General features: G+C 36.4%; 1 protein-coding gene across 3 annotated transcripts in view; it reads left to right on the forward strand.

The window, feature by feature from the left end:
• The first annotated feature begins 541 nt into the window (after window positions 1-541).
• LOC102827420 (LIM domain only protein 3-like) overlaps window positions 542-27,654 on the forward strand; it is an 82,724-nt gene continuing 55,611 nt past the window's right edge. Inside the window, exons 1-3 of one of the 3 annotated variants that reach the window (XM_006866022.1) lie at window positions 542-654; window positions 2,432-2,498; window positions 7,614-7,827. In XM_006866022.1, the coding sequence (XP_006866084.1) occupies window positions 7,622-7,827 (206 nt within the window). In that variant the 5' untranslated portion in view covers window positions 542-654; window positions 2,432-2,498; window positions 7,614-7,621. Of the gene's footprint in view, window positions 655-2,431; window positions 2,499-2,597; window positions 2,802-3,668; window positions 3,694-7,613; window positions 7,828-27,654 lie in introns of those variants that run through there. The other 2 variants (XM_006866020.1, XM_006866021.1) reach the window with 2 other exon arrangements.

A 27,654-nucleotide genomic window follows, 5' to 3' on the forward strand; every position in this document is an offset into this window, starting at 1 on the left:
ATTAGAGATCTGGGTGTTTGTCCCTCAAAAAAAAAAAAAAAAAGAAAAGAAAAAAAGGTGACAAAGTGGTTAATGTCTTTGCAGGTTGGTGTTGATATCAGGAATCTTACTGCCACAGTCCAAATAGAGTACTAATTACTGCGAATGATGTCACCGTAGGCAGAGGAATAATCCCATCATTTAATTAGTTGAATGATTTAAACAAAGATTTGCATAGATGCACTAATCAGTTGCCATGAATTACAGAGCAGCAGTTGCCAGCGAGGGGTAACAGATCATACAGTTGGAGGGAAAAAAAATCTCATCTCCTTGAACATAATTAATTTAATTGTCCTCATTAGCTGTACCATTTGTTTTGATTTTATTTCTCCCTTTCCCCACACATACTTCTCCCTCCCTCCCTCTTTTCTTCTCAGTACATTGGCTGAGAGAGAGCGCGCAAGAGACACACACTCTCTCTCTGGGGTGTTTTCAGAGTGGTTCTAGCAGAGAGGTGGGGTAGAGCAGCAGGGAGCTGTGCGGATGGGTGAGGTGTATGTGTGCCTGCTTAAACAGGCCAGAAAAGCCAAACTTAAGAAACCTGCCTATGTACAGAACAAATCAACTGAAGGGGGTCTTATTAATCTGCCGTCTGTGAATTTCGTTATTTTTCAGGTTAGTTCTGAGTTTTGTTGCTTTTTAAAGGGAAAGGAAAGTAAACCACATACTATTTTATTATGAGACTGTAAAAGGGAAGAGATAAAAACTAAGTGATCAATGTTTTCTCATTTTTCTTTATAAAAATGAGCACAACAGGCTCAATATTCATTGGAGGTGGTGCTTTGATTATTATTTTTTTTTTAACTCAAACTGGATTAAAACTGATGGTGCAGAGAAGAAAAAAGTTGATTATAGTTCAACAATTGGCTCTTAGAATATTTTCATCAGAGTCATTTAAACTGGGACTTTTTTAAGTTTCATCTTTGACAAGGCTTCAGTAAAACGGGTGGGATGTTATAATAGTTGCCAAAAAGAGAAGACAACTTTGAAGTTCAAAAACTTAGAAAAATAAGAAGATATTTTAAAGCTAACAGTAGTTTTGATAGATGGAAAGTAGAGAAAAGAGGAGATTGGGAAGAGAGACCTATATGAAAAAAACAAAACAATCAAACAGAATCTGAGAAGGCCTCTAAAGCCTACAGATACATTAGTGGTGGCTCCAGCCAAGACTTGGAGACCCTATGGTTGTTTGACCAAGTTGGGCGTGAATCAGTGTGTTCTTGGGTGTTTTTCACTGATCGTGTGAGTTTTAAATCGTAAGAAATCCAAGTAATTGCAGAAGGGTATTTCAGTGGGGAAAGAGGGATTCAGCTTTGGTTAAGGAGGAGCAAGTTCACAGTTGGGCTCTAGGGCCATTGAAAGAATGAAGGAAGAAGAGTGTGTCATCAGCTGGACCTGGCATGAGTGGCAGACTTGAGGAACAGGGATTTCAGAGAGTTCAGGAGTGAAGCCAGAGACCTGGCAATTGCAAGCTACCCTCCACCCCAAAGACATTTCTTAAAGGGGAGGGCTGGTGCATTCCCAGCCTATTCTGGGAGCAGTTTGATTCCTTTGCTTTTATTTTATTTTCCACAACTGGGTGCCTTAAAAAACAGCTTTTGGGGACTGTGTTTTAAATGTGACTACCTATTCCAAAATGTCCTGGTTATTTTAGGAGCCCTACCCTTTTTCTCCGGAGCTCTTTCGCTGGAGTTCTTTTGGACGGGTCCAGGAGGTAGGGTCCTTCTTGAGTCGACTCCTCCAGAGGTCACTTTTTGTGTGCTGGTCTTCCCCAGTGTTTGTGAGTAGCATATACATGAGGTTGTGCTGACTGCACTCGCAGTCTTGTAAATTTTCACCCTGGGAAATTAGCAACAAAGCGCTATCTGTCTCGTGGCTGCTTTGCACTTTCCGAGGGCGGCTGTACTTGACTGAGATGCAGAACTAGCACACGAGAGCAAGCGAGGGAGCCAGCGAGAGAGGGAGGGAGAAAAGGAAAGGAGACAAGAGGGGAGGGGTGGGGGTGAGAGGTAAATAGTCTTCAATCGGAAGGGAGCTGCTTCTCCGTGGTCTTGACGAGCGCTGCCTAGGCTCCGCCGGCTCAGTAATAACTGAGTGACCTTTTCTTTGGCTGTATTATGTCTGGCTGGGAAGGGATTGCATTTTGCAGCTGAGAGCTGGGGTTTCCTTCAGCTCAGCTCCTCGCATGCTACTGGGGTAAGTTGTCTTGAGCTTGGACGGAGAGAGAAAACCTCGGACTGCAGTTGCCTAAAAGGAGGACACCTGTGGCTCAGATGCGGTCAACACCATTACTTGGCGGATCCTTGAGGACCTCATTATTTTAAACTTAAAAAATAGCGATTCCCTCCCCCCTCTTTTTTTCAAACAATGCTTCTTTTTGACCTTTCCCAAGGAGAAGCGCTACAAAGCAGCCACTGTGCTTACTGAACGGCCTCCCCCTGTATCGCTTAATTGAGAAGGTAAGTGCAGCAACTGTGAACACACGCGTCGGCTTATTTGTGGTGTGTGTGTGTGTCTGCGGGTGCGCGCGTGCGTGTGCGGATGTGGGTCTTTTTTTTCCCCCTAGCCTCTCCTAATGAGGCATAAACTGGAGCTGCAACCCTGCTCCGCACTGCAACTTTCATTCGGGCTGCAGCTCTGCTGAGACGGTTTTGTTTTAAATCATGTGAGGCTTCATTATTTTTATGATGAGACATGAAATAGATGCAGGCGGAAGATATTGATGGAAGGAGAAAGAGCGGCTGCGGCGCGGAACGTCTCAAGTATGACTCGAGTGGATAATAGTCAAAGTTCACGATGAACTGCAGTATTTCCATCCCCCCCGGCTCCCGGGGAGAGAGGGGCAAAAGAGTTCGGAATTGGGAAATGTTCGTTCCTGGCCCGAAGGAAAGGAATTCTGTCCTGGGTGGGTTCCCGGACCCTTCCCCCACCTTACTTGCTGGGATTCACGACCGCCACCCCAAAAAGAGTTTAAATTACAGTCTTTTGGTTCTTGTTGACACTTTCACCACCACCACCACCACCCCAGCCATAATAACAAAATGCTGTTTCTAGAAGGTGAAAAAGTGACTAATGTTTGGGTGATGGGGGAGAGGTGGTCCGAGGAGAGAGGCCCCGTGGAACAAGTCCTAATAGGTTGAGATTCAAACTGATTCAGCACATTTGGACGGGGGCTATCCAGATTGCTGTTATGAAATACAAGTCAGATTTATGATCTTTTTCATATTGAACATGATATGCTATGCTAACGCTGCATGTGACAGTTTAATCAAATCCATTTGTTACCAGGAAGCTAAAAGGGGCCGCTGGGATTTTAGGATTACGGGCAGAGTTAGGGAAGCATGTGGCTTCGTCATTCGCCATCATTTTTGCACATTGCGAGGGGCTGTGTGTGTGTGTGTGTGTGTGTGCACCATGTCTGGTCTGGCCGTCCTCATTCCTTCCCCCCCACCCCCCGCCGCCACTCTGACCCGCTCCCGAAGTGGCTACACAAAAGTAGGTCTTCGGCGGTGTAGGCTGTGCACCAGGTCCGCACTTGAGCCAAATCCGGGAGACCCCCTTCCACTTCTACCTTTGGGCTTGGCGCTCAATCAGAAGCTGCTGCAACTCAGGCACGTCTAAGTCAACTCATGCAGAAAAAGGAGAAAAGTTTTGGTAAGGTTACAATCTATCATAGATGCACTTTGCCGGCGATCGGCACTCTTAAATTGCTCAGAAGCCTTCCTGCTCTTCCGCCGCTTTTGTGTCTTTCTGTAAGATCCGGAATATTATTGTTCGTAACTGCTTTGAAAGACTGCTGTTTAAACCAATTAATCTTGCTAGGTGCAACAAATACTGCTACATTCTTTGCAAATCATCCCTGTGTGGCTGCAAAAACACAACTACAAAAGGCTGGAGCATAAACTCCGCAAGGGATTCTTTGTTAGAGTGTATGTATGTTTCTTATTTTTTTTTTTTTTTATTTTGCATGTGAGCTGCATCAAAATTGAACTCAGTCTTGCAAATCTCTTGTTGGCCTTTGCCAAGCACTAGCACTTTGCTGCCATGGTAACTGTAATTAAACTGATAAGAGTGGAAAAATGTCAGTATCTCTGAGCCTTGCAGCTGCATTGGAGAAAAAGGGAATCAAATTGGTTCCCAGCTCCATTGCTCAAAAAGGGGGTGTGTGTGGGGGGAATGGAAGGATGATGGGGAGGGGGTTGGGAGTTGAAGGGGCAGGACAGAGTTAAGCAGCTCCAGTTTCTGAGATCTGGGGACATCTATTTGCATTGTTGTCCCTTAGGGGGCTGGAGCCTGTAGGGATGCTCTGGGCCAGTGAACAGAGAGAAACAAGCTTTTAGGTCCAATCCACTTTTCCAATAGATGTTGGGGGTTGGGGAGAGGATGAAGATGGGCAGGAGAAGAGAAAATCTTTTGTTTGGTACCTCTTGGCAATCGAATGGCCCTGTTGGCCAAATTCTTTTAATCTGTGTCACTGCTCCCAGCTGCAGGACCTGTATTCCCATTTTAGCATCTTCCTGAGGCACCTCATCTCTGCCAATCCCCTTTATGCATTCCCTCTTCCTGTTCCTTTTCCCAAATTATTCTCTTTGCATCTTTGGGAGGGGGGTGGTGGTGTTGGCCAAGATGTTTTCCATTCATTATGCATAGTTAGCCTCCTAATATAAAAGACTGTTTCTAAGTACTGCGGAATCTTTTATTATTATTATTATTATTTTAAAACCCTGTGTGTTGTGGAGTTGTGGTTACTTTGTTGTGTTAACTACTGAAGCTGAGACTGTGCGGATGAATGGCACAGAACAAGGGAACATAATGGAGGCAATCAACCGTTAGGCCTTCTCACAATGCAATCCAGGCAATTAAAAGCTCACCAGAGTTTAAATGAAATGGTTCTACTTATTTCTGCACACCACACTGAACAGGCTATTATTTATGTCTTTTTTTAAATTATGATTTCCCTTAAACTGTCAAATAACTCAGAATGGCAGGGTCTCAGAGGCAATAAGAATTTCCCTCAGAACAATTTACATGCCAATCTAAAACTAGTTATGAGTCCTGATGTGCTATGAGCAACTTGTGAAATGTTTCTCAGTTTAAGAACATGTAACTCTACCCAGACGTGTTCTTCTGGATGGCAGGAGGAGGCCACTGACTGCTTTATGCCTTTTAGGTACATGTCAATATGCTGTCTACAAAATAATTCTTTTTCTACAACAGTTAACTTGAGTATCATTGAAAATATGCCATTTTTAAAAGAAATATGATCTTTAAAAAAAGTTACAGGGATAAGATGTAAAAAATATGAAGCTCCTTTTATGCCCAGGGCAAAGCATAAGAGGGTAAGAGTTTCAAATATTAATTGGCCTTTGAGTGTTAAATTAAAATGTCAACACAACAAAAACATTTTGTGAAGACAAGCAAGGTAGTGTTTCTTGTGCCAAATGTTAGTATCCACTGTCCTGGTAGCAAAGCATTTTGAATAAAGACAGTTGGCCTTCTCATTACATAGTAGCACAACTATACAAAATGTAGTTTAGTTGCTGCAAAATAAAGGACTTTTTTTTTTTTTTAATATCTTTGAGCTGTGGAATTTTAAAACTGTTTTTATAAATTAGGGAAATAAAATGGCCAATTTTCGTGTATCTCTGGATGTTTATATTAACACAATCCAGAATGTCATTTAGTAAATCAAAATGTTCCTCCTCCCCCCAGGTATATGTTTAAGGGGCACTTGGGTATGTTCTGCTCTGTAATTAATTGGATTCACTCATTGTGGAACCTTACTAGAAATGGATAACCAGTACTGATCAAAGAAACTTCATTTGTTAGAAGTTCTAGAGAGTGAGGTTTAGCAGAGCTATCAAGGGTTATGATTAATCTACACTAGACCCTTAGCTCCTTCAAAGAAAAAGAACAGAAAGCAAGCTATAGGAATAGCACCTGCTCTTCTGTATACATCCAGCTGCTAGTCTGCAGCTCCAGTGACTAGGGCTAGGCTAGGCATCTCAGGCAGACATGCCACTTTCTCCCCTGCCACTCCTACTCCAGTACTGTATCAACATCATAACAATATTATGTGCATTGCATTTTGGGGAACTAGAAAAGTTACTCAGCTGTGGCAGAGGGTACCTTTATGTCTCTTATCTATATGATTATTTTTAAAAGAGTGTTGGAGGTAATGAGGGTGAAGCATTCATTATCAGGCATCAGAGGAAACTGCAGAATATTTAGGTATTATGGAGAAGGGAAATGCACAGAACATGCAGGCGATTATAGATTGTTGTTTCTTTTCTTGAAACTCTTTCAAATGCATGCACATTTGGTGTTTTGTGTCCTTCTACATCCAAGTTGGAAACTTTATGCATAGCAGCGGAAGCATAATGTAGCAAAGGGGTGTCTGGACTGTAAGAAGGCCACCTCATCCCAAGTCCCCATCATTCAGCTTTGAATGAATCCCTTAACCTTTCTCTTTTGAGCTTCTGTATCATAATTTGTAAAGTGAGAGAATTTGGAGTAGATGATTAGTTTGACAATTTTATAATGTTTAAAATAAATTATTTGATAAATATAAAGTCATTTAAAAAGTTGACCAGCATTTTTCAAGGCTGAGTATTTGACACTTAGGAAATAAGAAGCTCAAAGATGAATATCCTTTCATGGAAAAGATTTCAGTCAAGTTATAAGACCAGTGGAATGTAGCTAGACCCCTTGTTTGTGATGGAGATAATCTCTAAAAATATATAAATGTCCTTCTGTGTAATATAGTGTATATTTAATATATACATATTTTTGTATATTTTAGATTTACATATTTCAACTTTGCCCTCTGTTTCTTCTTTCCCATAAAAATAAATGTGTATTTATGGTAATGATTACATAATTTTAGTCTTTAGTTTTATATAGAAGTAGATAGTATATAGTTAGCTAATATGCCATTAATATGGGCACTAACTGATACTTATGAATATGAAGACTTTTTTAACTTTAAAATAATGAATATTGTGAAATATTGAGGAGTTAAGAGGTAGTGTTTGACTACAAACAAGTACAGTAATACTGGGGAGTTTTTTAGATGACTGAACTTAATACTTAACTGTAAAGATTTTCACATATTAAATGAAAAATTTTAACCAACTAAGAAAAACTCATTTTTTACTTCTGTAGACTGTGTGTTGATTGGTTTATTGAATTGCTATCTTTTAAATTTGTTAGCTATTTACTCATGTTATTTTCCCTAAAGGAAATTTTGTGTGTGGAAATTAAGAACATAGTAAAAAATTCAAGATATTTAACTGCATATATGTAATGGTTGCTTACTGGGTACAACATCAATTCACTATTTTTATTAGTTTATACTTGTGACATTTGTAAATGATTTAATAAGGACTTTACAAAGTTTGAAACTCTTTGTTTCCCAAATTTAGTTTGTTTTCAGTACGGTCCTGAAAAAAAAGAAAAGCTAATACCCTTAGAAAAGGCAATATTAAATATTTAACTTGTGAGAGATCATTTAACATCTTTTTTTTATTCTGTTTTGTCATCCCACCACTCTTTTTGCTTTTGTCATCTTTTAGGTATACAAATGCTCTCAGTCCAGCCAGACACCAAGCCGAAAGGTTGTGCTGGCTGCAACCGAAAGATCAAGGACCGGTATCTTCTAAAGGCACTGGACAAATATTGGCATGAAGACTGTCTGAAGTGTGCCTGCTGTGACTGTCGTTTGGGAGAAGTGGGCTCCACCCTGTACACTAAAGCTAATCTTATCCTTTGTCGCAGAGACTATCTGAGGTAGGAATTATCCTTGAACACCAGTGATGACTAGATTCTTTTTTAAATACTTTTTTGTAAGTGTATTTTTTGTTTGCTTTATTCCCTTACTACCATCTAAATTTCCTGAGAGATGTTGACCTATCTGCCTTCAAAATGTTGCCCAGTATGTGTTACTCAAATTACTGCTTAAGGAAATGACCAACATGTTTAAATTTGGCGTGGCTGGGTACTCATATTTACAAATAGGCTACTCCATTGCCTGTACCGAAACTACCAATAAATATCAATGATAACATTGCTTAAGATCAGCTTGTAGATTTTAAAAATTATTATTACTAACTAGAGTGTCATTGGCCAGATGAGCTGAGTATAATACAATGAAGTGGATCAGTTGGTTGGCTGTTCAAACAGTTTAACTCTTTCTTTTTAAAATGTTCAATTTGACAAATATACCATGTGAAATTGTTTAACTAGTTAGTGCTTGATAGTGTGACCTGTATTTAGTCCTCTAACAGTAATGAGGTAAATTCTCAGATTCACATCAGAGGAAGTTTGGTTTTCAATTTGTATCTGATGTTTACTAATATATTTATTGTATAGTTTTGAAAACTTTTCTGAAGTATAAATGCATCCTCCCTATGTAACAATTCAAATGACCATCATAATGACATCACTGAGCCCTGGGAGCCTCAGCTTGCCAGTAGTTTTATGGAGAATTGCGGAGAAAAGGCCGCTATTATCACTAGGAATAGTTGCTTTCCGATATGTAAATGAATGAATGGTTTTAGGACAAGGCAGGTGTTCATGGTTATGAAATCATGAAGTGAGGTTACAGTATCAGAGAACTAAACTTCAGTCTTCTCGTGTTAGCCAGCATTTAAAACTCAACATAATAAACTCCTATTTAGGAAAAATTATTTTTCTTTTTAAGGAACTTTGATGCTTGATTCAGCTGCAAATGCTTTATTAATAAAGCAGGATCTATCAAATTAGAGAAATGATTTATGGCATCATTTGGATTTTCATATTTGACGCAATTAATCATTTTTCTAGTCTGACATTATATGGTTTATTTTGAATTTTCCTCTTATGACACAAAATGTATCAATAATCAGTGACTCCTTCAGCATCGTGGTTACTTTGGAACAGCTTCTAAGGGGATCTGTTGCTTTTCAGTGTGGCATTGTAGGATACTCACTGGACTGCCAACGGCAAGGTTGGTGATTCAAACTACCAGCCACTCCTCAGAAATCTTATACTCGGTCACTGTGAGTTGGAACCAACTCAATGGTACTTAACAACAACCGCAGCAACAAAAGTATGCAATTTAGTTATTTGCTTTCAAATCCAATGTTTATAGACAAAAGTAGATAATTTAGTAGTAGTTATGAAGGTGAAATGAATACTTTTTATTAGCCTCATCTGACAGCCTCCTAATTAATTATGACTACTTTTCTGTACTCCAGGTGCATAAAATACATGTAAGATGCCAACATTTGAAGTGACTCGACAGTCAGGATTTCCCTCATCATAGTGGCAAAACTAATCAGAGTTAACATAGTGTATGGCTTTTTCGGGACTTCCCAGTCTTTGACTAATTCTTGTTGCAATAAACCTTTTTTTCCCTGTTCATTCAGTTAGAACTTCATTCAATAAACCATTTGTATTTGCTTTTAGTGATTTAATATCGGTTACCTAGTTTTGCTTTATCTGTACTGGCCCATAATTACTGGTTTTTGGCTCCTTTAACTTTTACATTTGTTCACAACTTTAGTATCTCAAGTGAATTTATGTTAGAGTAATTCCAAGCAAATAGTTCATATAGTCTGGGCTAGATTAAGATGGATAAGCACTGGGCTGGTAACCATAAAATCAGCAGTTCAAACCCACCAGCTGCTCTTGGAAACCCTATACATGGTCTCTCTGAGTTGCTTCCAACTCAGTGGCATACAACAACAGTCAGCATTAAAGAAAAAATTAAGTGAAAGTTAAAGATAGTCCCTTGATATATTTAGATTTTTCAACAAAAAGTATAAATTTGACAAGGAAATAACCTATATTGTGATTAAAACTACTTTACAGTTTTCAATATAGTAGTAAGAAGTGAAAGAAAACACCTTAGATTTGGTTTGTTTTATTCCTTACCATAGTAAATATATTATGTTAATAAAGTAGATAGTTTCAAGTGAGTGATTTGTTGAAGAGAACTTATCATAATAGTTTTCATATCAGAAATTCTTTGTCTCTAAACTGGTTCTTATATTGCTTTTTTGATAGAATTTGTAATTTTTTATTAGTTTACTTTATTTAAAAAGTATAACCATATTCTCTCAAATACAAAACCTAGTCCCGATTACCAATATATTCATTTATCAGAACACAATTTTCTTTAAAGTTGGCCATTACTGCACTAATGGCTAGTTGTTATGTTAGCAGCTCAAGGATTGTTAACATTGGAAACTAAATTGTTAATAGCAAGCTTCATCCCTTATTCAAATTGAAGATTTGTTGTATGTAGCATGACTTGTTTGGCAACTATTCATTCATCAACACATAAAAATTGCAGAAATCAAATGGGGAGTGTATATAAAGGTACTGTGCTTTATAGATCATACTACCGATGCCGTATTCAGTTTTCTATGAGAAGTATTTATCTCAATGAAACTGTGTCATTGTTCAATGACATATGTCTCTGATTGGCATATTAAAATACTCTGATTATGTATATTAAATAGATAAATACAATTAAGCAAATAATATTTATAAATTAATGTATCTAAATGTGTACACTCATTCCAAAATATGTAATGTCTAATATGTATAGCACTTAACAACCACAACTACAACTATGTGAGAGGAGTAATTTTAGGCAACAGATGAAATTAAGGGAAGAAAGGGAGGTTCCTGTAGAATTTTTACTGAACTTGTTACTAATTGTACTTAATTACCAAAAAAATCATATGATCAGTGAATAAGTAGCAATCATTGGCTATTTTCTACAACTTTGAAAACAATTTCAAAATTGCTGTTCAGTAGATTTTCTTTTGTATTTTGTACAGCCATTTCTTCATCATTTAAATTCTATTAAAATATGGTTGGATTTTTGTCTTTGGAAATAATGCAATTTCTTCAAGGCACCAAACAGGCTATAAATAACTTTGTATTTCTCTCTCTACATAATAAACATCTAAGAATATGGAAAATGATAAAAGAATAACAGTAGCTTACCTATACCAGTAAATAGATCAGTTACAATTATTATCCTGAGCCAGATATTTTATCTAGAAAAAGTGAAATAAGTTTGCCAATTATATTCAACTTCCTACTGAACTTTTTTTCCCCAAAGAGAGGAGGGTAAAAACCTTTCTAATGGTGAGCAATGAATCTTGAAGATTGACATTTTATTTTGCAGTATTTTGGATAGTGATTATATTGAAGTGTTTTCATAAATGCTTTGGAAAGTTATTTGAGATCTTACATAACATAAAAATATAAGAGTCTAGATATAAGGTTATTATTGTAGTAAGATTTATTTCTTCAGATAATTTTTTTTATTATTCTTTGTAATACGTATTGCTATACTTAAGACAGAACGATATTCTACAATCTGTTTACTGACTTTCAAATCTAAACAGTGGTATTCTTCACTTTCTAAACAGAGCTATTATAATTCTTTTTGTATTATATACAATGCACATATCTGACAACTGTGAATTTACCCATCTATAGAATTGTTTTCCTCTTTTGGAAACACATTAGGTAAAGGAAGAGGAGGCTCAGACTTCTAAAATCTTTGTCTATTAGTAAGCTTTCTGACAAACTATGAAGCTAATTTGCCAATCAGTATTTATATGCTTCTTGTTAAATTCCATCTAGTTGGTTCTGACTCATAGTGACCTCTTACATAGGGTTTCTGAGGAGTGTCTGATGAGTTTGAATCTCAGACATTGTGGTTCAAACTGACCTTGTGATCCAGTGCTTATCCTATAGCACCACACAGTTTTAACCATGCATTTCTAAATGCATGGTTAAAAATGTGTCCGATGCATATATGCCACATAATGTATGTCATCTTTATTATTAAAGGATGAATTTATGGTAAATTAAAACCCAATACAGGGACACTATGTGTTGGAACCGACTTGATAGCACTTAAAAACATCCGTCTTAAATTAAAACTTGAAAGTAAGAGAGTGCCCAAAGTAGATAGGCAATTATTGTGGTAAAATAACCAATTTTTTGTAGTGATGCTTAAGGTACTCTAGTTACTGATAAAGAACCTCTGGTAGCATAGAAGTTAAGTGCTTGGCTGCTAACCAAAAGGTCAGCAGTTGAAACCCACTTACTGCTCTGCAGGGGAACTATATGGCTGTCAACTTGTGTAAAGATTCCAACCCAAACCCACTGAAACTATGAAGTCAATCTGTCAATAGATATTTATTTGCTAAGACCTAGAAATGTGTACTTAAGACTGTGTGTACACTGCATGTATACCATATAACCATTTTTACTATTAAAGCAATAGAAACACTGGAAGCCTGATGGGGAAGCTATCCCGCTCTGTCCACCAGGATCCTGTAAGTCAGAATTGACTCTCTAGCAGTGGGTTCTGTTGTTTTTATTTTTAGCTATTACTAATGGAATCCTGGTGTGGCATGGTGGGCTAATGCACTGGACTGCAATTTGAACCAAAAGGTCGGCAGTTCAAGCTCAGTATTGCTATGGGTAGAGAGTGACTTGACAGTACTTAGCAGCAAGAACAAATGAAGTCCTGATGTGGCACTGTAGGATAAACACGGGACTGTAAAGTCGGTTTGAACGGCCAGGTAAGTGGTTTAAACTCACTAGCCACTTCTTGGAAAGTCTGTACAGGGTCGTATGAGTTTTATGGCACTTAACAACAACAACAGAGTCCTGTTGTGGCGCTGCATGATAAACACTGGATCACAGGGTCAGTTTAATCCAAAAGGTGGTGGGATCAAACTTAACCAGTTTCTCCTTGGAAAATCTATGCAGGGTCCTTATGAGTTGAAATCAACTCAACGCACTTAGGCAATTAATGACAATGACAACAAACTATTATGTTACCATTAGAAAAGATGAAAGACGTTGTTAAGTGACAGCGAGGCAGTTCTGACTCTTAGCAACCTTATATAGGGTTTCCAAGGAGTCGCTGGTGGGTTTGAACACCTGGCCTTGTGGTTATTAGGCCAGTGCTTATCCTACAGCTGTATAATCAGAGTTTTAGAAGATTTTGTGGTGATGGTGGTATGCCATGGAGTCAGTTCCAACTCATAGCGACCCTGTATAGGGTTTCCGAGGCTGTAAATCTTTGTGGGAGCAGAAAGCCTCATCTTTCTAATGTGGAACCTCTGGTAGTTTCAAACTAGCTGACTTTGAGGTTAGCAACCCGGTTCATAACCACTACGCTACTAGAGAGAATTGTTGTTGTTGTTGTTAAGTGCCGTTTAGTCGATTCCGACCCATAGTGACCCTATACAGGGTTTCCGGGGAGCAGCTGGTGAGCTTGAACTGCTGACCTTGCAGTTCAAATGGATTTTCAGTCTGGCGCATTAACCCAAAGCACCACAGAATTGTAGCAAGTACTAAATGGTCAGAATTAGGAGAAATAGCAAAACATTTTACTTTTTACTTGGAAGCAATAAAGATGATTTTTTTTTTTTTTTTGGAGGCAATTTTTGTTTGCTTTTCGAGTAAGCCTCCAAACTCTTGTTTTCTGTTTTAAGCATTAAGCTAATGTGGGCCATATCTTGTAATTCTATGGGAGGTAGTTTGGCAGAGAGTTTATTCAAAGTGGCACGTACCATGGAAGGTGCTTACGTTCTTCCTATAAGACAAACTGAAAGTGTCATACATAAAATTTAATGCAGTTTGTTGCTTTTATATCTGAGGGTGATCTGTTTAAAATGAAATTACCATAGTTGCCAATTAACTAAGATGATTTGAAGCTGCAGTTCTGACTACAAGTTTTTAATGTTATAATACAATATAACTTTAAAATAGAAAATAAAAGGCTTCATTTAGCATAAATCTAGTTATAACTTTATTTTGAGCTGATAAAAAACAATGCTTCTGAATTTTTATATAAGGTCAAACTTATTTTGCCACATAATTTTAGCTTTAAAAGTAAATATAAGTATGCTGTTTATAGGATTTTGTCTGGCAAGACTTTTTAAATGTTAAATAAAAGGGTTCTTTCTTTTTTCCTTTTTGATGCTCTTTTATATATTAGGCTGTTGGAAATATTTACCCTGGCAGGCAGTACATTATTATTATTTGAAAAAAAAATGCTTTTCATTGTTTTGAGTTTTGTAAATTTGAGGATTTATATGAAATGCAACTCCTTATAAATTAACTTTTCTGTATGAGCCTCGTTTGAGATTTGCTTAAAACTTTATTATAGTCATAACTTTTGTCATATTTCAGTGTCTAATTTAATTTTAGTATTGTGAAATATTTTAACATACAACTATATTCAACTCTATGGTTTATTTACAAATACGTTTATATTCTTCACAAGGTATCTTATATGTAACTGTAAAAAGAAGCAATTTTGAATCTATTTTTCACTTATGTTGTTGTTAAGTACCATCAAGTCAATTCCGACCCATAGTGAACCCTGTATAGGGTTTCCAAGGAGCAGCTGGTGAGCTTGAACCACCAACCTTGCAGTTAAAATTACTTTGCAGTCTGATGCATTAGCCCACAGTGCCACACCAGAACTTCTTATAGGAGAGCATTATTGTAATGTATTCCAAACATTTCAAATGCTATTCACTGACCATCTCAAATAGGGAATGATGCTTTATTTCTTCCTGGGCTTGAGAGAGTGCTTCTCACTCTAGAAATATTGGGGAGTTCACAGAAGGCTTTGTGAGAGCCAGTTTCCCGGCAATAGTTTCTGCTAAAAAATATTTAAGCCATTACATATACAGAATTTCTTCTGATTTGTGAATTTATACTATCTTTCTGTCTTTAGCTTGCAATGCATCTGTTTTCAATGAATAAGTATTTAAGACAGTTAAGTATATTAGTATCTTGTCTGTTTTGTTTTTATTTTCAGTAAAGTAAATAATAACTCCTCTACACACAAGAAGATTAAAGTGTAAGAATACTTTAAAACTTTTTCTATATTTATAGTTTTTTATCTTTCTATAAAACATGGAATAATACTTCAGTGAGGGTAGTTTTTACACATAAGAAGGGTAAGTTAGACATACCTGACTTAGCAGAAAAAATATTCTGTTTCTACAAGTATATTTATGATTAAATGCATCTAGAAGAAATACATTTGAGAATTGCTAAAATTGCTTATTTAGTGCTTTAAAAATATATAGAACTCTGGGAAAGAATCTCTATTTTTGGTTGCTCTTAGAATATATCAAAGTAAGCCAGCACTTCATTTATAAACTCACCATTAGCTTCCATTAAGTGACTAATAATAAACTTTAATGCTGTGTTTTGACTCCATAAACATAATTTATTAAGGAAACTCATTTTAATAAATAGCTGAAAGTAGTAATTTTGTAAATAGTTTTGATGAATATGTACATTTTAGTTCAGTTTTCTGCCTCATGTAAAAAATCCTATCAAGCAAAAGAAAACTTACGCCAATTAAAATGACCATTATATTTTCCTTTTCTACTGTGACGCATTGAAATCTCATTTTGATATTTGTTTTCAAAACATTTTTAAGTTTCTATAATAATGTCTTCTAGTATTCAGAATCATATAGTACAACCCTATCCCCTTTTGCAAAATAAAATAAACATTTCTCTTGGTTTTCAGTAAATATTAATTTATATCAAATATAACAAGGTTAAAATAACAGTATTTGAATCAATTAGCTGGATATTTTTATTAGTTAACATTTATATTAGCCATATTTCTTTAGAATGACATTTTATTTTCTTTCTTTAAGATTTTTATTTGGGATAATTTTAGTTCCTGTTACTAATCATTATAAAGAGGTATGGATTATATATGCATGCTTCACGTACAGAATTAAAATCTATATAACATGAGAATAAAAGTTATCTTTTATCATGTTTGATTTTTATCTAGCTCACCACAGTTTGGTAAAATTCAGATACTTGGTGTCTGCTTATTTCTCAGTTTAGTGAAACAGAACACTGACTTATTTTTATATTCTTCACTATTCCAAAAGGAAAGACAAGTTTTATAAAATTACAGAATGCCTAAATTTATTCGCTTGTGATTTTTATTTTCGAATTCTGCTTTTCTCAGCTCTGACAGAATTTGATGCTGTCTGTTCTATTTCTGTTTCTACCATCATCTCATACTTGTTTTGATGGTTAACTGAACATATCTCTTTTCAAGGTATTCATACTAGATTTATTTTGAAGTAGAACCTGAGAAATGTGGCATTTAGATTTTCATTCGTACCTTAAAGCAATTTATTGCCTATTAAAGTCCCCACCTCCTTTCTTATCAGCTTTAATGGGTAACTTATAGATAAATAAATTAGATTTAACAGATCCTTTTATTATATTCATCAGACATATTTCTTATAATTACAGAATACCAACATCAATCCTATATATTCACCCATGCTAGTTTTGGTTTCTATGCTATATAATCAAAACTTCCTGAAAAACCTTTTTCTTAAAAATATTTCTGTAATTATGTAAAGCTTCTAAAGCTTTTGCTGGATTCCTATGCTCTATAGAGTTAGTTTGTGATGATACAAAAGTCTCTAGCCACAGACTTTACTAGTTTAAAATAAAATCACACTTGAGATAAGTAATCATCTTCGTATAGACATATCGCTGATTTGAAGTTGGAAAATTAACATTAAGCTGTGTGTATTAAGTTAGATTCTAACCAGCATGTGTTGTTATGATTCAATTTAATATTAAAAACTCTCCAACTGGGCTATGGGGAAAATAAAAGACTCTTAGTAATTCAAAGATTATTTGCAGAGGAGTGCTCTAAAGTCACATTTAAGTAAAATTGTTATTACTAATGCAGCAAAGTATTGTCCGTAGTAAACCCATCCTACCAATAAAAATAAAAAATCAGTCTTAGGAAACATAGATATCTAATATGGCTAGAATTAGTCATGGGGCATGGAACTTTATAAAATGTGCCAATGCTATGATTTATCAGTACTCTAGATACGATTGAGAAAAAACAAATTCCCTTATTTATGTTGTGGGGACATTCAAGGGGCAAAGGCAAATTTTAGACATTGCAAGTTTATTCTTATTTTCAAAAACTTTGAGAACAAGCCTATATTCAATACGAAAGAAATAAAAACTTTTGCTTATTTTTTAAAAGGTAACCTTTTGTTTTTAAAAGGTGTTAAAGAATGCCCTTTTGTAGTCTGCTGACTTCTGATGAAGAGTTACAAAAAAATAATAGTAGGGTCAAGATTCTTATACTTTAAAATACCTTATGGCATTGAGCATGATGCTTGTTCTGTGGTTACCAACTGCTCCATGAAAATGTATCTTATATGAAGTCTAGTAAGATACAGTGATTCTACTTGTGTCTTATGTTGGGGCTGGACATTGGGAAGGGGAATGGAAAAAGCAGTCATAGCTTCTAAAACTAAATGTGAGTATTAGTCTTATTGGTCGGATTTATTTGTGGTTTACAGGTAAGAAGTTCAACTTTACTGTGAATATAATTTTAAAGCCTTTGAATATTGTGTGTGTCTGTCCAATGGAATCCTGGTGTGGCATTGTGGCATAAGCACTAGACTTCAATGTTGGTTTGAACCACAAGGCCGGCAGTTCAAATCTACCAATCTCTTTTCCAGAGCCCTATATAGGGTCACTATGAGTTGGAATCGATTTGACAGCACTTAACAACAATCCCTTGAGAGGGGAGCTCTGTGTCTCCATGGGAGTCTACCCAGGCACTCCATGGGAGAAAGTTGAGGCTTTCTGCTCCAGCACAGATTTCAAAACCTCGGAAACCCTATACAGGTCACTTTGTGCCAGAACTGATTCAACAAAACAACAACAATCCATTGAGAGATAATGTGCGCTTTGTATAACACAAAGAAATGATAAATTGTTGAATTTCCTTAAAACCTATAAACTAGTATTTTCTCTAATTACTTATTAGGAAAAAAATTAGGCTCTGAGCTAGAAGAATCCTTTCTAGAGCTGTGTAGGCAGTATTGAAGTTTTTATTTACAATTACATGCTTTGTAATCTCTTTTAACAGTTTAGTCACTTAACAAATATTTGAGCATCTATAGTACATTCCTATAAATAATGAATGTCGATTATCATATTTCTATTTGATATTATGTAATAGATAAACCCTATACAGGGTCGATATGAATCAGAACCAACTCCACAATACTTAGCAAGAATATATAAACAGAAGATATGCAGCTATTAATCTTTTACTATATAAGAAAGCAATGAATTTTGAAAATGGGGAAGAATTTAAAGGCAGGTTTTCAAGTTTTGTACAACTGATAAATGTTGGTTGTTAAATAACTTACTAAAATCTATAGAGCTTTAGTATAGTTACATCCCATGGAGTCACTATAGAAAAAGAGAAGCGGTATGATGAGAGAATAGAAAGATGTTGAGAAAGTGAGATTATAAATAATAAGTAAAGTAGTCCTGTTACAAAAGCTGGGCTCTGAGCTTTTTAGCTATGTTTTGGAGGCAAAGTAGATAGCATTAGCTTGGCAACTTTCATGCAATTTTATTGTTCTGTCTCTTATCATAGACATTGGTAAACTATCAACAGATGTAAGCTATCAGTAGGTGACCCTTGCAAAATGCTTGGCATTGCTGGTACCTTTTTTTCTCATTTATTATTAGTATTCTATAATAAATGAGAATGCTCTAGGTACTATTCTAAGCCCTGGGATACTGCAGTGAACAAAATACAAATAACACCTCTTTCCTTGTAGAGTTCATATTCTAGTAGGGGAAGCAAGTAACCAACAAAATAAGCATTTAATGTATTAGAAGGTCATGAACACTGTAGGGAATATGTAATGGAATAAGAATTTTGCAGAATTTGTATTTGTGTGTGTGTGAAAGAAATAGAGAGAAGGGGATTTTAAATCTTAAATAGAATAGACAGGTATGGACTCACTGAGATGGGAACTTCAGTAAAGACCTAAAGAAAGTGAAGGAACTCACCACAGCAGCTATTGGAAGGGCGCCCAGGGTACCAGGAGCTGTCATTACAAAGATCCTGAGGTGGGAACTTGCCTGATATATATGCAGAGCATTAAAGATGCTGATGTGTTTGGAGTGAGTAAGAATAGAAAAGTCAAGGCTCACAAGCAGTCAGTAAATGACTGTTACTTGTCAATGAGACAACCAAATAAGCCTTAGACTATACATTTCTCAATGTCCCTTTTGTTGTTAAGTGCCGTTGAGTCAGTTCCTACCCATAGTGACCCTGTAAGGGTTTCCAAGGAGCAGCTGGTGATCTTGAGCTGCTGACCTTATAGTTCAAACCGACTTTGCAGTCCAGAGCATTAACAGATAGCACCACACTAGGACTCCTCTGTCATTGCCCCTTTGTTGTTGTTAAGTGCCCTCGAGAGTCAGTTGCAACTCATAGCGACCCTGTATAGGGTTTCCGAGGAGCAGCTGGTGAGCTTGAACTGCTGACCTTGCAGTTCAAACAGTTTTGCACTCTGGCGTATTAACCCACAATGTTAATATTAACCTGGTTTGGCACTATGGTTAAGCCACTGGACTGTAAAGTCAGTTTGAACTATAAGGTCGGCAGTTCAAGTTCACCAGCCTCTCCTCGAAAATCCTATACAGGGTCACTATGGGTTGCAATTGACTTGAGGGCACTTAACAACAACAACAAACTTTCTAGTTATTATTTGTTGTTGCTATTAAGTGCAATAGAATTGGCTCTGAATCAAAGTGAACCAGTTTAGGTTTAAGGAGTGGCTGGTGAGCTTGAACCCCCAACATTGTAGTTTAAATGACTTTGCAGTCCGGTGCATTAACCCACAGTGCCATACCAGGACCCCTACATGTAATACCAAAAAAAAGTACCAAACCTACTGCCATCGAGTCGATTCCCACTCATAGCAATCCTGTATAGGGTTTCTGAGGCAGCACATCTTTATAAGAGCAGAAAATGTCCTCCTTTCTCTTACAAAGCAGCTGGTGGATTTGAACTGCTGACTTTGTGGTTAGCAGTACAATGCATAACCCATTATGGCACCAGGGCTTCTTAATTGAGTAATCGTAAAATATTAGAAATCTAAGAATAGACCTCAGGATCTGGTCATTTGATTACCTATTGTTAATCTATAAGTGATGATATGTTGTCGTGAAGTGCTGTTGAGTCCATTCAGACCCATAGTGACCCTGTATAGGATTTCCAAAGAGAACCTGGTGAGCTTGAACTGCTGACCTCACAGTTCAAACGGCTTTGCAGCCTGGCGCATTAACCCACAGTGCCACACCAGGAAGTGATGATATAATTGTATGTTTATTTTTAAGGTAAAGCATCTGCATGCAGGTACTAATAAGATTAACAGTTAATTTGTGCATCCTGTATGTGTTTCAATGTGAAATATCTGGAAACATTGTTACAGATAAAGCAATAGGCCTGTCTACATAGTATATGAGGTTAAAACCTTGGTCAAAGGTACCATTAAACCTTGTCCTCTCTAATGTAATTAGTATTTTTGAATACATAGATAATAAAAGTGGTAAAGATATGGATTTTTCCGAGTTGTCCTTTTTTTCCAGCTCTTGAGGTTGAAATGTCTATTTTTCAGGTCCGAGGGGCAATTTCCTCGTCTTCTTTTTATTAAGATTCTTTTTAAAGTCAAACAGACCTGTAGACCAGTTTAATTGAATTATTCTCTAGTATAAAACACTTCAAATAAAATATCTGCTCTAATTATAAATGTTATCAAATAGAAAATAAAAAAGATACATTAAAGTCATGTTATTAAAACAATTTATTTAGATATATTCTTAATGAGAAAGAATGAAATACTGTTATGAAAATGTATTTCTCACTCTAAATCTCGTTCAGCAGGATAATGCACTGGACTGCAAGGTCGGTTTGAAACATAAAGTTGACAGTTCAAACTTATCAGCTGCTCCTCAGAACCCCTAGACAGGGTGGTTGCTATAAGTTGGAACTGACTCGACAAAACTTAACAACAGTCCTAGCTTAGAGTTCTGATGTGGTGCTGTAGAATAAGTACTAGACTGCTAACCACAAAATTGGTGGTTGAAGCCCACCAGCCACTCCTCAGGAACCCTACACAGGGTTGCTATGAGTACGAACTAACTGGAAGGCATTTGACAACAACAATCCTAGCTCAGTCGTGCTTAGTTTCAAATCAAGAAGAGCTGAGCATTAATATTCAAAGCTGAAACAATCATATATATTCCTATTTGTGTATAAATTGTCTATACAGTTTACAAATTTATGAAGTATTTAAATTTTAAATACAAATCAAAATATGTGAGTCTGCATTTATATGTACAAAATGGATACCATGTATAGTTGCTGAGAAACTGCTAATTGGTCTTGAATCTCATAGGGAGGCATAGCATTAAATAGATTGAGCTTTCAAAACAGTTGTCATCTATGAGGGAGCTTTAGTTTGTGGAAATAGTCCATTACATTTTTATATGTACATCATTATTTTACTTATATAAAACTATTCTCCAAACTTCAGAGAAAATTGGTTAAGTAGAAGAATATGATAAATCTATAACATGGAATACTATGCAACATTAAAAATCAGGTTAGAAGGGAAAAGTAAATGGCATGATAAGGTTTATATTATGTATATTTAAAAAATAAGCAAATGAAAATAAGAACAGATTTCCAATAAGCACAGTTTTCTAGTAATTATTAGAATCCTATTAAAAAAAGAAAAAGAAATCATAATGATTTCCATGTTAGCAATATCTATTCTATATTACTGATTTTATGTACACTGAAGAAAATCACTCAAGGAAAATTATTGTCATCCATTACCTTTTAATCCTAATTTTCCACAAACTTTGAAACTCCATTATATACTTCATGCCCAAATCATAATACTTTTTTTTTTTAATTGAAGCATATAGGATGCTTTATTTTGAGTTATATGATAGTTTACATGGGAGAACATTAGCTTCACATTGATCCCATCGTATATCGTTTCCTTGCCATGGTTACAATCCCCTCCATGCATTATCCCCAGCCACAGGGTATACCCTGCAAGCCTGACCCCGTTCATCAGTACGCAGGTCCTCTCCCTCTCCGGTTCCAAAGTCCCCAGCCACTCCATCTCTCCACCTCTTTGTCTCTGCCTCCATCTCTGGCATCACTGCTTCTCTGGGTAGGGTCCTGCTCTCTGCTCTTCTCCCTTGATGGTCCCAGAGACCTCCACTCCTACACTGCAAAATTAATGCCTCCCCTTCCTTTGCTACAAAATGTCTACCTTGACATTTTCAGCCCTTACAATCAGTCCTGATAACAATTATTCACCATTGTATAATAAGAGATCTATCCGCATCTCCTTTCCTCGGCCAGCCTAGACAGATTGGATACTACTCAGTGGAGATTCTACCTTGCTCCATGCCCTCTGGATCTAGGTTCCCTCTTGAAAGCTTGTAAGCCTCATTTCTTGCTTCTGTATACCCTACCCCCCAATTCTGGATAGCCAATGTCCAAGTTGCCCATCCCTGTCCTCTCCTTGTGTAGAAGGCGTGTGAGTGATCCTCACTGTGAAGATTTGTTCCCTCTTTTGAGCTACTGCTTCCATAGGTGTAGGTCAAGTTCATCAAATTGTATCAGATTATTCTTTTTTCCTCTTCTTCTTCTGGTTAAGCTCGGATCACCCAGCCATTGAAGCCAGATCAGGTGGGTATTATCTGCAAGTGTGGGTATACTTATGCATGTGCCCTCTCTTCTGATCAGCTGGATGCATCACTCTCCACTCTAGTCTTCTGTGGCTATGTCACTGACTCTGGGCCCAAGAGTCCCCAGGTCTTGCCACACTGCTGGTCAGCCCGGTCTCCAGCCAGGTTCACAGGAGTCTATTGAACATCGTAGGGCTTACCTCGCAACTTCTTTGCTGCTTTTCCAAACTCACTTCCCCTTAACGGTGATGAACATGGTCACCAATCAGAGCGTGTATTCCCATTGAGTCTTAGTCTTGGAAGGGGGACCCGATCACTTGCCTTGATGTCTCCTGGGTGAACCACTTGTTGGTTCTTGTAGTAGTCATTCAATCTGCCTGTATTGTTTTGTGTTTTTCCTGTCAGTCTTCTTTTCAGGAAGTATCTTCTGTTCTTCTGGCCACTCCAGGCTGCTCGGCAAAGCATATACTTTTCATAAATCCAAGAGGAGGTGGTGACCAAGAACTGAAAGAGACTTAATTCCTACTATCCCCCTGAATGTCATGGATGCCTCTGTTAACAATTTCTAGCAGCATTATAGCTCCATCTTGTCTTGAAAACCTTAATCAATTTGTGATTCTTACCTTTCAAAGTAGATTAAACTGAGCTTGCTTTCAAGGAAAGTTGATTGATCTTGATAGTATGTTTGATGCCTGAATCATTTTATCAATGGAGCCATGTTGTGCCACTGGACTGTAATAAGACTTGGTTTGAAATGCCAAGTCAGCAGTTCAAGTTTACCAGCCGCTCCTCAGATACCCTATACAGGGTTGTTATGGGTCAGAACCAACTCAACGGCACTTAACAACAGCAAAAGTTATTAAACTAGACTACTGGCTTTGGAGTACAAAATCACATATATATTTGAATAATCATGTTAAATGCCTTGTCCTCTTTGTGGATTTCTGCAGTGATCTGAGTAAAAGTTGTACATTTTAAGATTTTTAGTTTTTAACAAATGTTTTATATTACTCTCTAGGGATTTATCTGCTGAACAGTAAACAAATTTTATTTTTTCCACAACCCAGCTTTTTACTAAAATTCTAAAGTCATAAGTTTATCCTACATCCATTTTTATTGTTATAAAACTATAATACAATAATTTGCTAATTCAACAACGTCAACAGTTCAAGCCTACCAACCACTCTGCTGGAGAAAGTAGGGCTTTCTGCTTTTGCAAAAATTTAAGAAGCATTGGAAACCCTATACTGGATCGCTATGAGTTGGAACTGACTCAATGGCAATTAACAATAGCAACAATGCAATTTAATAATATCAATTACTTTAATCATATTATACAATCATCACCAATAATTGTAAAATTTTCCATCACCATAAACAGAAATTCACTACTTATTAAACGATATCCTAAATTAATTTTAACGTGCAATATTTTAAATCGTTTCTGCTTTGTGTTTCTTATTGCTTTGCCACATTTGGTATGCGCCCCTCTCCATCATATGGTTAATTAGCCATAGATTCCTATTATGAAACATTTTTCTGCTAGGTTTTATCTTCTGTGAATGTCACTTTTTTAAAAGAAAATGTTACACAATATCTTGCCAATTTTTCAAATATCACTCAAAACTAAGAGAAGTTAGATCTACTTCAAACTTACTAGTTTTGTGGAGGAGTATACTTGCTAAAAGGAGCTCTGGTACCGTAGTGATTACGAATCAGGCTGCTGATCTCATGGTCAGCAGTTCGAAACTACCAGCTGTTCCGTGGAAGAAAGATGAAGCTTTCTGCTCCCGTAAAGATTTACAGGCTCGGAAACCCTGTACAGGGTCACTATGAGTTGGAACCAACTCCACGGCACATAACAACAACAAACAACATAATGGCTAAGAGTCCAGATTTGAAATTTGTTGCTTCCTACTATATTCTAACTATATATTCTAGTTTGTAGTTGTTGTTTTAAGTGTTGTCGAGTCAGTTCTGACTCAGTGACCCTTGACAGGGTTTCTGAGGAGCAGCTGGTGAGTCTGAACTACCGATCTTGTGGTTTAAACTAACCATGTGATCCAGTACTTATCCTACAGTACCAAACCAGGATTCCATATATACTTTTTGTTGTTGTTGTTAAGTGCCGTCAAGTTGATTCTGACCTATAGTGACCCTGTATAGAGTTTCCAAGGCTATATGTTTCATAATGGCCAATACCAGTCCATTTCAGCTCACTAATGCCTAAGATATCAATGTTTATGAGTTCATTTCATTTTTGACAACTTCCAATTTTCCCAGATTCATACTTCATGCATTACATCTTCTGATTTTCAGTGGATATTTACAGCTGTTTCTCTTCATTTTGAGTTGTGCCCCATGGGCTTTACTCCATTCATGTCATCACGGTCAACTCTACTTTGAGGAGGCAGCTCTTCCCCAGTAGCATTTTGAGTGCCTTCCAACCTGAGGGGCTCATTTTCTGGCACTATATCTGACAGTGTTTCTCTGCTATTAATAAGGTTTTCAGTGACTATTTGGAAGTAGTTCGTCACTCCTTCTTCCTTGTCTGTCTTCATCTGCAAGCTCATCTGAAACCTGTCCACCGTGGATGACCCTGCTGGTATTTAAAATACCGGTGGCATAGCTGTCAGAATCACAGCAACTCACAAGCTACCACAGTACAACAAACTGATAGATGAGGCTATATAGGCATTAAAAAATCTCAGCAGTGAAGATTATTGGGATTAGGAATGGTTTGTTGAATTAAGATTATGGTGTACTTTATGTGAATTAAGATGAATTTGAATCTATGGAGGGAGATTGTAGAAAATGTGGCTTCCTTTGTAACCAAAGTAGTTGTTTACTGAAATATCTTTTCTGAGCATACTCTCCCCATTTTAGCAGGTGAAAAAATCTTTGGTCACATAAAATATTAAATTTAATATATCTAAGGTCCTGGTGTGGCACTATATAATAGATACTAGAATGCTAAATGCAAGGTTGGTGGTTCAAACCCACTATTCACTCTTCAGAAATCCTATATGTGGTTGCTTTGAGTCAGAACAACTTGATGACACTTAACAATAAAGTGTAATTATATATAAAATTTTAGGTTGTTTCAGATTTCCATTATATTCTTGCTTTTTCTTTTTCTCTGGTGCCAAGAGCAACAGAATTTTCTTATTTAATTTAATTTTACTGATATTCCATTTTCTTGGTGTTCTTTTAACATTTGGATGTTTACCTTTGCTTTCTAGATAAATTTAAGTGTGTACTTTCAATTTATTTATAGGAGGGTACATCAAAAAATTCATGGAAAACTTCCATTATCTTTTAATTCCATTTTTTCATGAACTTTTGAAGCTCCCTCATGTTTATAAACCATAAACTCCATTGTATATTTTTTAAACTATGAAAACAATGTTTAAAGGATAAAAAGCGAAAAGAAATGCTAATCATTTCTTGACCATCCTAGAAATTATGCATTTCCAATTTGGAAAGCAATATTATTTGTTAATAGTTCTTTCAGTTCAATTAAAAGTTACTTTTGTGAATAAACTGAGGGTAATCCAAAAACTTGAGAAAAGAGTCGCAAGAATAAGAAATGGTAGTTGTTTGAAAGGAAAGAATGCTCTAAGCCTCAACTGATATGTGTTGCTCCATTCATTTCATAGTCTTTCAAGGTTTTCTTTCATGAGAAATGTGACAATGCATATGATCTCTTTCCATTGCTATACTATAGCCAGTGGCAGCATTAATATGAGAGAGTTTCTCTCCCTCCCCCGCAACCACCCCTTCAGGACACAGTGAGATTTTAGACAGATAAATGCTAAGAGAACCCTATGTACCAAAGGCAGTGTTTACTGCATGTAATACATATCATTGTTTGTCTCCTGTAGTGAAAAATACTTGTGTCGTGTTGTTAAAATGCACTCCTGACAGACCAGTGCTTGCTATTATAGGGTCCATTGCTTAAAAAAATGATACACTGACAGAAATACAATTTAAGAAAATTTAACACCAAGGGTAGTCAACCATGCAGGCTACTATTAAGGGGCCACAACTCAAGGCCAGGGGTTTATTTAAAAAAGAGACACAGTTTCTTTCCTAGTAGTAGGCAAAGTTTAAAGAAAAAAATTGAACTTGAATTCCTTGCTCTTTAGTCTGTAGAAAATTAATGAAAGCAACAGTTCAATAAGATTTTATTGCAGAAATGTTTAAGTGAAACATATTAAGAATGCTTCAGAATTTTTAAACAGTTACATACCATTTAGAAAGCTGTATCACCACTGTGCATAACAAATTGTTACTATTGGATCCTAGGCACACCTAGTGCTTTTCTTAAAATGTGTAGTCAGAGCTGGTTAATTTGGATTGCTTTGTTCATTTTATTTTTGTATGTGTAGCATATAAATATGTGAAATTCACAGGTCAGCAGCACCCACAATTACCATAATATAAAAGGTAAAGTATCATCCAACTACTCTTAGGAACATAGTTTGGTAGTTAAATATATTAACATTTTAACAAGACCATTTGAGAAGAAAAATAACCACATATGAGACATGATGAGATATTTAGAAGAGAACACAATGTTGTGATGAATAAACTACTACTGGATGATGATAAAGCATATGTTTTAAAACTATCACATGGTTCTATTATCATGAGAAGAGAAATCCATGAATTTTGATGAGATGTAATATCTAATTGTACCATTTTAGAAACAAATGTCATCCAGTAATATTTGAGTGGCAACTATGTAGGGATTACATGTTCCTTTGGGAGAAAGGTTATAAAAGTAATGCACTAAATAATCTGAGCCTCAGTCTGCTTTTATTAGAACACCAGGAAGTAGGAAAAAACATAGTCCACTGCTATGGGTTTTCAAAAGATGTGTGCCCTGAATTTTCTACCCTAATGGTAGATCTAGTTTTATTGTCCAAGGATAAGCCTTGGGGCGAAATTGACCCTGCCAAGAAAGGACGTCCAA

Source organism: Chrysochloris asiatica, unplaced genomic scaffold (assembly GCF_000296735.1).
Source record: "Chrysochloris asiatica unplaced genomic scaffold, ChrAsi1.0 scaffold00086, whole genome shotgun sequence".
Taxonomy (NCBI): Eukaryota; Metazoa; Chordata; class Mammalia; order Afrosoricida; family Chrysochloridae; genus Chrysochloris; species Chrysochloris asiatica.